General features: G+C 42.2%; 1 protein-coding gene across 1 annotated transcript in view; it reads left to right on the forward strand.

The window, feature by feature from the left end:
* The window catches only part of cntnap2b (contactin associated protein 2b), a gene marked incomplete at its 5' end in the record, with an annotated part of 26840 nt that extends 13363 nt beyond the window's left edge, over positions 1-13477 (forward strand). The window contains 11 exon segments of the mRNA XM_024280147.2: positions 790-946; positions 2413-2540; positions 2650-2820; positions 6034-6252; positions 6587-6823; positions 6918-7151; positions 7232-7365; positions 8934-9027; positions 10521-10751; positions 11756-11830; positions 11924-13477. Coding sequence (XP_024135915.1) covers positions 790-946; positions 2413-2540; positions 2650-2820; positions 6034-6252; positions 6587-6823; positions 6918-7151; positions 7232-7365; positions 8934-9027; positions 10521-10751; positions 11756-11830; positions 11924-12123 — 1880 coding nt within the window.
* Positions 13478-16387: the final 2910 nt, after the last annotated feature.

Genomic DNA, 16387 nt, shown 5'->3' on the forward strand with positions numbered 1-16387 from the left:
GCAGTATCGCGATATTATCGATATCGTGAACCATGTATCGCGTATCGTATCGTATCGTGAGGTACCCAGTGATTCCCAGCCCTAATGTTAAAGTGACTGGGAAATGTCCTTCTACTGCCCCTAGTGGAATGATGGCGAATTGCAGTCCAGAAAACAGATCAATGGGCTTTTTAAAGGAAGTTTGGATAAGACAGTTTGGGGGCCCATGGCAAACAATAAGATGGGGCCTTCTATAATTCTTTTTTTTTTCAATTTTTTTTAAGTGACAAATAACTTAATTTCTGGTCCTCTTTAGACAACATCAGTGTCAAGAATTCAAATGCTTTGATAATATTTTAAAAACGGAAATTACACTTAGATGTCAAATAAATGAATTTATATACATTATTTCACTTGGAAAAATATTACATGTTTTGAATGCTCCATTTTTCAAAGAAAACTCTTTCACGTGATCAGTCTTGTGCTATTTCTGAGATTTGGGTTGAATTTTAAATGACATCATTAAATAATGACTGGCGTAAAAGTGTTCAGTGTTGGGCCCCCAGAGTGTTGGAGGCCCCAGGCGATTGCCTACCTTTGCCTAATGGTAAGTACGCCCCTGTTCAGAAATGGGTATATCAAATATGATACAAATGGTTAATGCAGGGTACGATGCAGACGAGGGTGAAGCTGTTTCACAGACAGAAGTGTACAGAGGAGACTCATCAGAAAGCAGTCCTTCTTAGACTACATCACCCTTTACCATCCACACAACAGCAGACTGATCAAAGGTTGTTGACTGACTCTCAGATGGTGTTCCCTTCACCTGGTGGGTTGGACGAGCCAATGAGAAGCACTTCTACTGGGGCGGTTCAGGACCTGGGATACAGAAGTGTGCCTGCGGTATTGAGAACAACTGTACGGATCCTAGTCGCTTCTGCAACTGTGACGCGGACCTGCGGGCCTGGTGAGTGCAGGGTCGCTCTGCAAAGCATCCTCACATTTATTCAGATGTTAGTATCACAAACCATCCCACACAACCAAGAGACACCGCCTTCACTCCCCTTTTGAGCGTGTTTGGGGGGGGCATTAAACTTTGCTCCTTTGGGAGTGTGGTTCTTTGACTGACATGTGAATTGTCAGCATCGGAACCGTACCAGGTGTCATCTGAAAACTGATGAGAGTTTGCCCCGCCCTTTTCCCTGTTTTCAAAAAGCAGTTTTTTTGGATGATGCCACATATGGTCAGGAAGATGAACCACAGCTACAGGTCACATGACCACAGGGTTAGGTCTGTGAGTCTGACTCAACTGTGCCACTAGCAATTACCTGGTTAAGTGACTAGACTCCAACTGGTTTTTGTTGTGTTCAGGTTGTTTACAGTATTATGTGGCTCTAATCCACACGTGTCAAAGTCAAGGCCCGGGGGCCGGATCCGGCCCTCTGGGTTATGCTATCCGGCCCTCCAGATTATTTTCTCGTATTGTTATTAAAGACCCGATGTTATCTTGTGCTCATTTTTAAATTGTATAATTTTGACTAAATATATTTTTATGGAAAGTAAAATATTGAAAGTTATTTAAGGGTTAAGTTGATTTATTCTGGAATAATATTCCTGCCTTTTAATTATTCATAATTATGCTAAAAAGTTATGGTTTTAAAGTTTTAAAAATTGGCATTCTTCCAGCTTTTTGAATTATTTTGGCATTTACTAAGATATATATTTTTTTTTTAGTGTAGCTAATATATCAGCTAAATGCTAGCTGTTTTGGCTAATTAAGGCTTTTTCACTTTTGTAGGATATTTTGAAGTTCTGTTAATATTCAGGCTACATGCTAACTGTTATGGCTAATTTAGGCTTTTAGTTTTTTTATGCTGTTTTGTAGTCAGGCTAGTATTTCAGTGACATGCTAGCTGTTTTGGCCATTTAAGGTTTTTTAAAAGTTTTTTAGGATATTTTGAAGTTTCGCTATTTGTTCATCTACAAGCTAGCTGTTTTGGCTAACCTAAGTTTTTTTTTTCTTGTTTTTTAGGCTAATTTGGCATTTAGCTAATATTTTAGCGGGCTATTAGCTTCAGCATTTATAGCTATTAGCATTAGCATTTTTAGCTATTAGCTTCAGCGTTCTTACCTATCAATTTAAGCATCTTCAGCTATCTTCACTAGCATTTTCAGTGGCCACATTCAACTTACAGCAGGAGTGTTAAATTCATTTGCACCGGGGGCCAAAATCCAAAACAAAACAAATTCACATTATCGTAAGCAATGCTGTATATCTAGTTCCTAATTATGTTAAAAAGTTATGGTTTTAAGGTTTTCATGTTTTAGAGTGTTCAATGTTTATCTCGTCCCACGTGTTGTGGCTTTTGGCCCCCTGTGAGATTGAGTTTGACACCCCTTCTCTGATCTGTCTTCCTGTCTGTCTGGAATCAGGAAGGAGGATGCAGGCTTGCTGGTCTACAAAGACCACCTTCCTGTCAGTCAGGTTGTGGTTGGGGATACAAGCAAATCTGGATCTGAGGCTAAGCTGACAGTCGGACCTTTGAAGTGCCGTGGAGACCGTGAGTGTTTTCTCTGATTTAGAGTGTTTCAGATGCAGAGGGTGATCTTTCTCTCCATCTCTATGAGCAGGCTTCACTGTTTCAGTCTGTGGCTTCTCGCTGTTTGCAGGGAGTTACTGGAACGCTGCGTCCTTCATCAGCCCAGCGTCCTCAGTCCACTTCCAGTCCTTTCCAGGAGAAACCAGTATTGACATCTCCTTCTACTTCAAGACTTCTTCCACTCATGGAGTCTTTCTGGAGAGTGTGGGGAGCAGTAGCCGGCTTCACATCCAAATCAGAGGTCTGCTGTTGTATCTGTATGTGTTGGTGTGCTGTGGATTGTCTTTGTTTTGACCCAACCATACAGATGTACCTTTGTAAACAAACATACAAAAACAGTCAATTTCATTCATCCTAAATATTATAACACACAGACTGATTGATTTTATGATTATAGAGCAGTGATGAAAACCCCAAGTTAAAAAAAAGTAAAACTTTATAGGATCTGTCAGTTTGGATCCGAATGAAAACAAGCATGGGGAGGAATGCAGACTTGGAGGTTTTTGGAAGACTATCATCAACATCCAGAAGAGGAGGGAAAAAAACTGGCTGTTCACAGAGAGGTCTACACTCATGGAAGTCTGAATAAAGGAAAAGTGTTGTAGATCAAAGATTGGCGTCACTGCGTTCCCACCTATCGCCTGGTGGCCGGGGCTCCTCCCACAGGGCTCAAATGGGTTAAGGCCGAAGGAGCAACGTGGGATCACTCTTCAATGGGCCCACTACCTGCAGGAGAGCTCAGAAGGGGCCGGTGCAATGTGGTTTTGGTGGCAGTTAATGGCGAGTGCCTCAGCGGCCCAAACCCCAGTCATTGCTTTTTGCACATCACCTCCCTGGGTGGGAAGAAGCCCGAGCTTGTGTCAGAGGTTGAGAGATATTGGCTAGATATAGTTGGGCTCACGCACAGCCTGGGCTCTGAAACTCAGTCCCTCAAGAGAAGTTGGACTCTCAACCATTCTGGAGTTGCCCATGGTGAGAGGCGGCGGGCCAAGGTGGGCTTACTCGTGAGCCCCAGCTCAGCCGCCAAGTGTTGGAGTTTGTGTCGTATCTCTTCGCCTTCGGGTGGGGGACAGGTCTCTGACTGTGGTTTCGGACTCCGTCGTCCTCCTGGGGGACTTCAATGCCCATGTGGGCAATGACAGTGGCACCTGGAGGGTCGTGATTGGTAGGAATGTCCTCCCTGACCTGAACCTGAGCGGTGTTTTGTTGTTGGACTTCTGTGCACGTCATAGTTTGTCCATAAGTAATACCATGTTCAAACACTAAGGTGCCCATCACTACACCTGGCATCATTTGGCAGGAGATCGATGATCGACTTTGTAGTCGTTTCAGGGGATCTCCGGCCGTGTGTTCTGGACACTCGGGGCAGAGCTGTCCACTGATCACTACCTGGTGGTGAGGCGGGGGAGGATGCCGGAAAGACTCGGCAGACCTAAACGTACTGTGAGGGTCTGCTGGGAATGTCTGACTGAGCCCTCCTTCATGGAGGTCTTTAACTCCCACATCCGGGAGAACTTCAAACAGAAACTGAGGAAGGCCGAGTGGACCATGTTCTCCAGCTCTATTGTCTCGGCTGCTTTCCGGAGCTGCGGTCGCAGGGTTCTGGTGCCTGTCGTGGCGGCAATTCCCGAACCCGGTGGTGAACACCGGAAGTAAGAGATGCTGTCAATCTGAAGAAGGAGTCCTATCAGGCCTAGCTGGCTTGTGGAACTCCATAGGCAACTGATGAGTACCGGCAGTCTAAGCGAGCTGCGGCCCGGGCTGTTAAGCCAAAACAGGCAAAAACTTGGTCCTGGGAGGAGTTTGCTGAGGCCACGGAGAAGGAGATTCTGGCAAACTGTCCTGCGCCACAGGAGGGGAAAGCAGTTTTCTGCAGGCACCGTTTTCAGTGTTGCTGCTGACACGCCTTCCGTTGAGGAAGCAGAGACTGAGGACTCTAGGGTGGAACTGTCCATCACCCACGCTGAGGTCACTGGGGTAGTCAAAGAGCTCCTCTGTGGTTTTCCCAGAGTAACTCAAGTCTCTGGATGCTGTGGGAGTGTCTTGGCTGACACGTCTCAGACGGGAGCCATACCACTAGACTGGCAGACTGGGGTGGTGGTTTCCTTTTTCAAGAAGGGGGACCAGAGGGTGTGTTCCAACTACCGGGGAATCACACTCCTCAGCCTTCCTGGGAAAGTCTATGCCAGGGTACTGGAGAGGAGAGTCCGTCTGATAGTCGAACCTCAGATCCAAGAACAACAGTGCAGTTTCCGTCCTGGTTGTGGAACAGTGGACCAGCTCTAGACCCTCTCAGGGTGCTGGAGGGTTCGTAGGAGTTCGCTCATCCAGCCCATATGTGTTTTGTGGTTTGGAGGAGGTGTTCAACCGCTTCCCCCGTGGTGTCCTGTGGAGGGTGCTCTGGGAGTTTGGGGTCCAGGGAGTCTTACTAAGGGTTGTCCGGTCTCTGTATGACCGGAGCAGAAGCTTGGTTTCCATAGCCGGCAGTAAGTCAGACCTGTTCCTGGTGGATGTTGGACTTCGGCAGAGCTGCCCTTTATCACCGGTTCTGTTCATAGTCTTTATGGACAGAATTTCTAGGGGATCTGGTTTGGGGACCACAGGATTTAATCTCTGCTCTTTGCAGATGATGTTGTTCTGTTAGCTTCATTGAGCAAGGGCCTCCAGCATGTATTGGAGCGGTTTGCAGCCGAGTGTGAAGCGGCTGGAATGAGGGTCAGCACCACTAAGTCTGAGGCCATGGTTCTCGACCGGAGAAAGGTAGTTTGTCCTCTCTCGGTGGGTGGAGTGCTCCTGTCTCAGGTGGAAGAGTCTAAATATCTTGGGGTCTTGTTCACGACTGAGGGAAGATCTGAGCGTGGGATTGACAGACGGATTGGAGAGGCGTCCGCTGTTATACGGTCACTGCAATGGTCCGTTGTGGTGAAAAGAGAGCTGAAAGCCATCACTTTACCAGTCGATCTTTGTTTCAATACTCACCTATGGTGTTGAGCTCTGGGTCATGACTGAAAGAACAAGATCCCGACTACAAGCGGCTGAAATGAGCTTCCTCTGTAGGGTGGCTGGGCGCTCCCTTAGGGATAAAGTGAGTATCTCAGTCACCCGGAGAGAGCTCGGAGTAGATCTGATGCTCCTCCATATCCAGAGGAGCCAGTTGAGATGGCTTGGGCATCTGGTCCAGATGCCTTCTGGACACCTTCCTGGAGAGGTGTTCTGGGCATGTCCCACTGGGTGAAGGCCCTGGGGAAGACCCAGGACACGCTGGAGAGACTATCCTACGTCTCAGCTGGCCTAGGAATGCCTCAGGGTCCCCCCTGACAAGTCCCCCTAAGACAATTTTTTGAATTAAAAAAAACCTTCCCCGTAGTGTTTTAATTACAATAATGAAAATAATGAAGTTTTTAACCATAATCACACAACACAAATGTCTCAAAAAGCCATTTGACTCCTGCAGGAGGCTCAGTGATCCTGCTGACCCTGGAGGTGGGCGGAGAGCTGCTGCAGCTCAGTGTGCGCTCACCCCGGCCGCTGAGCGATGACAAGTGGCACCGCGTACAGGTGGAGAAGAACATCAAGGAGGCCGTCCTGCTGCTGGACGGACAGCACAGAGAGATCAGAGCCGCCCGAACACAGGCTCACGGCAAACTGGAGCTCTACACAGACCTGTTCCTGGGTAAGAAATGTGCTTTAAGTGCATGTGAGCATGCATGAGCCACAGTCATGAATGTGAACCAAAGAATGTCCCACTGGTCATTCTGGAAAATGTCCCACTGGAAAATGACCTCTTTCTGTAATTGGGGGAAATTGGGGGATATTGGTGTGGTACCACTGCTTGTAGATGCAGGAGAATGGAATGAGAAAAATGAGATACTGAATCACTCAGTAAGGATCCGTCTCAATAAGGGTGAGTGTACAGAGTGGAGAAGCAGAAGTCGTGTGTCACTCCTGGAAACATCATGTTCAGATGCTTGAGTGCTTGAGGAGTTTCCTCCATCTTCATGCATCAGGGGCATCGAGCGGTCAGCGGAGTTTCCTGGGGTGCATGCGAGCTCTGAAGATCAACGGCGTGATCTTCGACCTGGAGAGGAGGGCAGCGGAGACCCCGGGGGTCAGTCCAGGCTGTCAGGGCCACTGCAGCAGATACGGGATGCACTGCAGGAATGGAGGGAAGTGTGTGGAGCAGTATAACGGATACTCATGCGACTGCTCCCTCACTGCGTACGACGGAGCCTTCTGCACAGACGGTACCGCAGCAGCGCCGAGTCATCATGTCTCATTCATTACTGCTTCCTCTTTGATTTGGCCTCCATGTTTTTTCTGCTGTCTCTGTTTCTGCAGACGTGGGGGGGTACTTTGAGACCGGAACTCTGGTCCGTTATGACTTTCTGCCCGACGTGGGGCCCTCTGTGCTGGATCAGACAAAGAGCTCCCCAGGTTTGGGTCTTTCTAGTGAAGCTAACCTCACTCGAGAGGAGCTAGTTTTCAGCTTCAGCACACACAGCGCCCCCAGCATCCTGGTCTACGTCAGTTCCCGGAGCCAAGACTATGTGGCTGTGGTCCTCAGACAGAACGGTGGGCTTGTTTGCATCCTTTTCTGTTTATCAGTATCAAGGCTGATGGGGACTCATGTTGGTGTGTGTGTGTGAACGTAGGCACTCTTCAGATCCGCTACAGTCTTGGGGGGCTGACGGAGCCGTTCACCATCGATGTGGATCGGCGGAACATGGCCAACGGTCAGCCACACTCGGTCAACATTACTCGCAGCTTCAGGGAGATTCAACTGCAGGTGAGTGTTAGCATGAGAAGGTCATCCTAAACCTCAACTCAACTGTCCAAGAATAAGAAACACATTAAAGGGTAACCAAACAGGGAAGTTGGAGGCTGACTCCACCCTCATCCAAAATGTGAAAATCCAGTTAGAGGGGTGGGGCTTGGAACATGACTGTTATCATTACTGCAGCTGCAAATCATGACGTCAGACTGCTGAAACTTACATGGTTTGACCAATCACAAAATTCAACTGTAATACCTCGATTCAACTTTAACGTAAACTTTAACAAAAACTTTAATGTAAACGTAAACTTTAACGTAAACATAAATGCAAACTTTAATGCAAACTTTAGCGTAAACTTTAATGTTAACTTTAACAAAAACTTGAACGTAAACTTTAACGTAAACATAAACGCAAACTTTAACGCAAACTTTAATGCAAACTTTAGTGTAAACTTTAATGTTAACTTTAAAAAAAACTTGAACGTAAACTTTAACGGAAACATAAACGTAAACTTTAACGCAAACTTTAATGTAAAGTTTAATGTTAACTTTAACAAAAACCTGAACGTAAACATAAACGTAAACTTTAACGTTAACTTTTACGTAAGTTTAAACTTTAACGTAAACTTGAACCTAAATGTAAGCTTTAACTTTAACATAAACGTAAACTTTAACTTTAACGTAAACTTTAGTGTAAATGTAAACTATAACTTGAAACTTAACTTTAACGTAAACTTCTATGTAAACATGAACTTTAACTTTAACGTAAACTTTAAGTATAACGTTAACTTTAACATATGTAAGCTCTTTAACACGAACTTTAACCTGAATGGTAACTTTAGCGTAAACGTTAACTTTAATATAAACTTTAATGTACACATTAATGTAAACTTTAATGTACACTTTAATGTAAACTTTAACGTTATCTTTAACTTAAATGTAAAGTTTAACATACGCTTTAACGTAAACTTAGGCCCGTTCCGAAAACTCCCCTTCTCCCTCCCCCTTGATTTGAAGTGGCAGTTGAAAGTCGAAGTCGTGTCCAGAATTATTTATTTTTTAAGTTTCACACTCCAAACGGAGGGGTCCAAAGTCCACCATTGCGAGAGTAAACCGCATCACGCTTTTCTTCATGTGGGTGCGCTCTGAACCACAGAAGTTTACATTTAAATGCAAGTAATGACTTTATGTTGTAGCTTAACTTTTTAAAATATAAAACTGCTCTTGTTATGTATATATTCGAGTGCTGGAAGCTCAGCGCTAACGCTAGCGGACCGGTGATATTGATGACGTCATTGAACAAAAGTCACGTCCAAAATATTTGACACTATTTTTTCATCACCCTCTGTTTGGAGCAAACATGGAGGGATAAACGAAGGGGGAGGGGTAAGGGAGAGGGAGAACGGGAGAATTCGGATCGGGCCTTAAACTTCAACATTTAAACTTAATCTTAAATTTGTTTCTTATAATGTTTCCTCTTATTTGTTACATTTAAATCCCAACAACTGGCTCCATGTGTCTGGCACGTTGGACCTCCACCAAGTTAAGCTTCTTCTCCTCTCTGTCCATCTTCCTCTCCAGCTCGACCACTACCCGCTGTCCACTTACACTCTCCCTGACACGTCTGATGTTCACTTCAACTTGGTCAAAAGCATTTTCCTGGGAAAAGTCTTTGGTAAGGATACTCCTGTCGTGCCATTCATTTTTTGTGTGATTAGGTAATTGTGACCTCTAATTGATTAATCTATTTTAATTGCATGATTTTTGACCCACTAATAGCTGGTAAAAGCCTAAATTTTTGGGGTAATTTTTAGGTTTATTTAAGTTTGTGACATTGTGGCTTAGAAAAAGATCAAAATATAGCTGAAAATATGGCTTTTTAAATGTACTTTTATTATAAAGGACTTCCAACCTTTACTTTGACAAATAACAAAATAGAAAAAAAACAACAAAAATTCATCAGATCCAGAGTGCTCTAATTTACTGCATCAAAAACAATAGGAACTCTTTTCTGAGCAATCCAAAAATATTGAACATGAACTTCTTATTAATACCATAATTCAAACGTTGATATACCTTATTCCATAGTTTACCACAACAGCAAGACAATCGAAAAAACATTAGGGAGATTTATAGTTTCCTTTAACCTGTTTGGGTGAATTTGATCATTTTAAAGACTGAGATGAAGCAGAAAAAAATAGAGAATCTAAAAAGAAAGGAATTTAGATTGAATTAGAAATGGGTTATTTCAAGCAATCAATAAAATTAATTAATGGGCAATATAATCAGTCATCAGAAGTTTACATCCATAAAGACATGCCAAACACAGGATAAATAGACATTAAGAGATTGCAGTGAACCATTTAGACTTGTCACTTTGCTATTTTTGAAAATAAACTTTTGCTTCCTCCTGTGGACATAAACAAGCATTAAGCACTAAGAGGTGAACTTTCCCTCTCAAATTATGCTTATTTCAAAAAGTAGCTACAGTGGAGTGTGGTCCTTGCGCTCCTCACGCTGAAGCTGTTACCATGACAACGCGACACATCATGTATCAAATAGTCCACTTTTGCAAAAAACAATTCAAACTTAAAAATATAACAGGACTAATATAACATGGCATGAGGGGGATAAAAGGCTTCTCCAGGTGTGCAGAACACGGAAGTAACAATCCGACGCAAAAATGAGATTAAAGCGATTACAAAACAATAACGCGCTTAAATGTCTGTAATTAATTAATTGGGATTAATGTAATTATTTGACAGCCCTAATTAAAGATATGTCAATGGTAGATGATGCCTTTTGATGGCGTTCTGTTCAGGCAATGTGTGAAAATACATAGTTTAACAAACACACTAGGCTTCATTTCTACATGAGCGAACTCAGCAAACACATGAAGAGTCGGCCCACTGCAGTCTATGCTAAAAATGCACAGACTCTGTATTATCAGCAGACTCCTGGTGAGTTAAACCTATGTATGCATGTGTGCAGTGTGCACATGCATGATGGCAGTCTGATGGCAGCTAGCTTCAACATCACAGCTTGATTACAGCAAACAAAAATTCTCTGCAGCTTTCTTTAATTATGTCTTATTGAGAAATCTGAGGCTGGATAAGAAGTGCTGCTGCTCACAGTTTGACAAATTGAAAATCTTTGTTTTTCTTGCAGAAACAGGACAGATTGACCCCATCCTCATTGAACGCTACAACACACCGGGTTTCGTGGGCTGCCTGTCCAGGGTCCAATTCAACAGCGTGGCGCCGCTCAAAGCTGCGCTTCGCTCAGGCATGACGGCGCCCGTCAGCACTCTCGGGATACTGGTGCCATCAAACTGTGGAGCCTCACCCCTAACTATTTCACCAATGAGCTCTGCCTTTGACCCCTGGCACTCTGAAACTGGTACAAACACACACAACTGTCAAACATCAATCCTAAAGGTGATAGAGACTATAAATATTAACTAGAAGAGTTGCATTACCTGCGATAACTCTTGTGTGAATGTTTTTTTAATAAAAGTAGTTGCTTAAGAAGCTGAAGCTTGTTTGCTGAAAATGTGATGCAATTTACTTTAATTGCAGAAGGGATTTGCTGAAAATGCAGAAGCTATTTGCAAAATGTTAAATTTGCTAAAAGACTGGAAATTTCTATGAACTATGAAAGAGTGCTGAAGTTGACCTAAATTTCTGAAAAAAATTGTAGTAAAATTGCTTAAAAATCCCTAATACATGCCAATTAAGCAAAAATATTTGGTGTGTTGCTTAAATATGAGCTAAACTTCAAATGAGCTTTAAAAAACCTTGGTAGGCGCCACATTAGCCAAGAAAGCTAGATTGTTTTTTAAAGACTAGCTAAAATCCAAGATAGCCTAGAATTCCCCAGTAAGCTACATTAGTCAAAAACGTTAGCATGTTGCTAAAACATTAGCTAAACTCCAAAATACCATAAAAAAATGTCAGTAGATGCCAAGTTACTCAAATGAGCTAGCATAATGGTAATCTAACAGATCAATGCCTTAAAAAAATACTCTAAAAGATGAAAACACAGCCCATAAATATATTTGAAGGCTTGTTGCTAATCTACTTAAAATTTTGAAATTGGAGGACTTTCTCATTCATTTCCTATGGGGCATATTTTGTTAAAAAACTATAAAGTTTATGAATAGCAAAAACACAAGCAGGAATGTCCTGAACAAACTGAAATTATGATTGAGTTTTTGCATGCTAATAAAGAAGCAGTGTGAATGCTTACTAAACATCACACAATGAAACATTCACAGCAGCAGATGACCTCACTCAGATACTTAATGTATTCTTTTGGTGGGTCCTCTTGAGCATAAAAAGACAAACATGCTCTTCAATTGTACAAATCCTTTTTCATGAGCATCATGTCTGCTTTGTTCACAGCCGGATCTGTGTTTCCCTTCAAAGAGGAAAAGACTCGCGCCGACGGCGTGGATCGAAACTCTGCCATCATTGGAGGTAATCCTGGTTTTTCATAGACACCGCTGACGACAGCTGTGACTGCAGCGACAGCTCCTCGGTGTGACAGCAGGACTGTGCTTTTGGTTCCAGGCATCATCTCCGTGGTGATCTTCAGCGTGCTGTGCATCTTGGTGTTTGTGGTTCGTCACACATTCCGTCACAAAGGCTCGTACCACACCAACGAGGCCAAGGGAGCCGAGTCAGCAGACTGCGCCGACGCGGCCATCATCGTCAACGACCCGGCCTTCACCGAAACCATCGACGAGAGCAAGAGGGAGTGGTTCATCTGACGCTGGCAGGAGCGGCGGTCAGATCTGCGGTGGAGGAGGAGCTGGAGGACAGACGAGCGGTTTATTTTCAGACTTTGAGGATGCCGGTGTGTCACAGGTGTCAAAGCACAAGGCACAGCGCTGCCCGGCCTGGCTGTGCAGCGACGGGAGCAGGTTCACGGGAACTCTGCTGCAGGTTGATGGTGACACTGACGGCCTTCACAGCACAGTGCCATACTTCACAGGCCTTAGTCGAGTGAGCGCTCGGCCGCTCACGCCCAGCTTTGATTTCATGTACATTATTTATTTATTTATTCCACACAATCCTTAAAAAGTTTATTTCATTTATTTATTTTGATACATCCATATCTTTCTGCCTTTGTAAAATATGTTAGTGATCTTTAGACAACATGGCACTGATAATAATGATGGTATTAATTATGGATGCATTACTTCCAGTCAACCATTATTGAGGTGTAGCAGTGCGCAGACATTAGATTTTTAGAGCATATTTGACGTCATCTTTAGCCTTATTTTACATTTCTGACAGTAAGTTTAGCTTATAGCCTGAAGGATGCCTGACTTTTTTGTAAGGTGCAGCCAGGACGTGTTTCTCCATCAGTTATCTAACGCTCAGGAAAAGGGAGTCTTGTTAGTTTGCAGCCGCTTATCTGGAAACATGGAACCAGCTGATGAAGCCTGAGTCTGAGCTGGGGGGGTGGAGGGTTAGGGTACATGACCATCCGTCAGAGTGAGAACAGGTAGGAAAGTTAATGTCTTGAAGGGTAAAAGATGATCAAATATTCTACTGCTCCCAGCACCAATGCTTCACGCTACAATCCACAGAAGTTCAGCAGAAGTTCAGCAGATCAATGTTTTCCAGTCCCACACGACTGGTGCCACGACAGCCGTCAGGTTTAAACAACCTGAAACATTTCTCTGCAACTACAAGGTCAGATTTTTACTTGAAGGAGAGCGGACAGAGAGCGTCCAGTCTCCACTCTGCTCTGAAGCGCTCCCTGCTGAACCCTGTCTTTTATTTAGTTTAGTTCAGGGCGTTCCCTAATTACACGAGGTCTGCAGCTCTGAAGGGAGGGGGACAGAACAGCTACAGACCGGTTTTTATCGTCACTGATATCATTATGTGAATGCTTAATAAGCATTCTCACAAGAGTGATTCTCCTGCTCCTTTCAGAACATTTTTTGGCATGTAAAAACTCAATCAGACTTTCAGGTATTTCAGCAATCTCAACATCAAAACATTCAGCTTGTTCAGGACATTACTGCTTGTTCTTTTGGAATTCATAAACTTTATAGTTTTTTGAATATTGAGCAAAAAATGTCTTTAAATTTCTAAATTTTAAGTAGACTAGAAAAGTTGCATTACCTGTGAGTGCTTTTAGCTGAAAGTAGTCACGGAAAAAGCTGAAGCTTTTTGCTGAAAATGGTGACGCAATGTCCTTTAATTGCTGAAGGGATTTGCTGAAAATGTAAAAGCTATTTGGACAATGTTAAATTTGCTAAAAGGAAGGAAATTTTGTTGAAGTGCTATGAAAGAGCGCTGAAGTTGACCTAAATTGCTTTAAAATTCCAAATACATGACAATATCGCAAATATATTTAGTGTGTTGCTTAAATATGAGCAAAACTCCAAATTAGCATAAAAAACCTTAGTAGATGCCGAATTAGCCAATAAAGCTAGCTCGTTGTTTTATTACTAGCTGAACTCCAAAGTAGCCTAAAATTCCTCAGTAAACTAAATTAGTCAAAAATGTTAGCCTGTTGCTAAAATAGAAGCTAAACTCTAAATTAACATAAAAAAAACCTCACTAGATGCCAACTGACCCAAAACAGCTAGCATTATGCTAATATAACAGCTTAATGCCAATTTGTTTGAAAATTACTATAAATGATGTAAACATAGGCCATGAATATATTTAAAGGTTTGTTGCTAATCTACTCAAAATTAAGAAATTTGAAGACTTTCTCATTCATTTCTTATGGGGCATATTTTGTTCAATATTTCAAAAACTTTATGAATACCAAAAATACCAGCAGTAATGTCCTGAACAAGCTGAATGTTTTGATACCAAGATTGATGAAATCTCTGAAAGTCTGATTGAGTTTTGGAAAGGAGCAGGAGAATCACTGTAGTGTGAATGCTTACTAAGCAATCACACAATTAGCAACAAACCTTTAAATATATTCATGGGCAATGTTTCAGTCATTTATAGTAATTAAAAAACAAATCAGTGTTTAGCTAATATTTTAGCAACATGCTAACATTTTTAGCTAATTTGTTATCTACTGGACTTTTTAGGTTAATTTAGAATTTAACCTTTATTTTGGCAATAGGCTAAGATTTTTGACTAATTTAGCTCACTTAGGAATTTTAGGCTATTTTGGAGTTTTGTATTTAAGTATTTAAGCAATATGTTAGCTTTTTGGCTAATTTGGTATCTACTGAGGTTTTTTAATGCTAATTTTGAGTTTAGTTAATATTTTAGCACCATGCTAACTTTTTGGGCTAATTCAGTTTACTGAGGAATTTTAGGATATTTTGAATTTTGGCCAGTATTTAAGCAACTAGCTAATGTTTTTGGGCTAATTTGGAGTTTAGCTAATATTTAAGCAACACTTCAAATATTTTTGTAAAATTGGCATGTATTAGAGATTTTAAAGCAATTTTACTACATTTTTTTTTTCAAAAATTAAGCCCAACTTTAGTGCTCTTTTATAGCTCATTAATTAAATGTCCCATCTTTTAGTGAATTCAACATTTTTCAAATACCATTTGCATTTGCAGCAAATCCCTTCAGAAATTAAAGTAAATTGCGTCACTATTTTCAGCAAAAAGCTTCAACATCTTCAGCCATTACTTTTAGCAAAAAGCATTCACACAAGCATTATCGCAGGTAATGCTACTTTTTCTAGTGTTCTGTATCTTCCAGTACAGGAGGGTTGATGACGGTTTCTTCAAGTTCCTGCTTTTTCCTCACAGCCTTCAGCTGGGGCTCGGTTCCTGTTTCTTGATACGCGAGCTGTACACAACGTCAAGCAGTTAAGACAAGAGGATTAAAGATAGAAGTTAGAATGACTCAGAGCAAATGTGTGATAATTGTATATTCTACTCCATCAGTAACCATCTGTCCTCTGACATGGTTTTCATGCTCGGATGCTGTTATGATGCAGATCTGTTTTGACAGGACAAACTGCACAGTTGAGAAGATCATACTGGTAACTCACTCTACTTGGATTAGAGATTCTAAATCTTTAACATACTGTAACTTTCAACTGTTAACACGATCATTCCAGTAGATTCTGAAGGAGAAAAGCGGCTCAAAGAGCCGCTTTTCTCCTTCAGAATCTACTGGAATGATCGTGTTAACAATTAAAAAATTACAATTAATCAAAGAACATAAACACTGGAGGAAACTGGAAGAGTCATCCTCTAAAGACACCGACTCTGAAGACACCTGTTGGCGACTCGATGGAAGGCGTCTGCTCTGCAGGTGATGAGCGTAAAGTGTTGTTCCTGCTGGCGATTGTTGGTCCAAACCCATCAACTATAGCTTACTGCCTGACATTTGATTGTACTGCATTTGTAAAGCATGCTGTTTGACACTGAATGACACTAAGCTTTGATGAGCCCTTGTAGAATCACATTTTTGTGTCTGTTCTTAAGATGATTTGTCATCCTGTTTTTTTTTTCTTGCTATGTAGAAAAACTCTTGATTCTTTATTGAAAGCGCAGTAAAGCAGAGTATGAATCTCACTCAGACTGAGTGTTTTATTTGACGAAGGCTTCATCCACTGTTGAGGTTTTTAAAAAGAAACTTAGGATTCATTTATTTAACGCAGCGTTTAAGTAGATCCTGTTTTGGGGGATTAGTATTATATAGTACTCTCATATTTGATATTATATTTATCATGTATTTATTAATTTTATGCTTGCCACTCAAGCTGCACTTTTTATTTTATTCATAATTTCTTTTATATTTTAGCAGTTTTATTTCATGTATTTTATTTATTACTTTTACACCTGCATCGAGTGTCTTCTCACTCTTGACGGGGGTGTTTGGATCTGGAGTCATGGTGCTGCTCGTCCTCAGCTGTCTGGCCCAGTGTGCCCAGTTGGGCGCACTGGGCCCGGTGGTTGGGGACTTTTGGGCGGGGGATGCTGGGGATGACCGGGACACACTCGTGTTGCTTGGATGCTGACATCCCAGCCTGCAGGAGGACAGGGTGGACAGCTCCGTCAGGTTACTTTAAAGCAGGGGTCTCAA

Source organism: Oryzias melastigma, linkage group LG17 (genome assembly GCF_002922805.2).
Source record: "Oryzias melastigma strain HK-1 linkage group LG17, ASM292280v2, whole genome shotgun sequence".
NCBI lineage: Eukaryota > Metazoa > Chordata > Actinopteri > Beloniformes > Adrianichthyidae > Oryzias > Oryzias melastigma.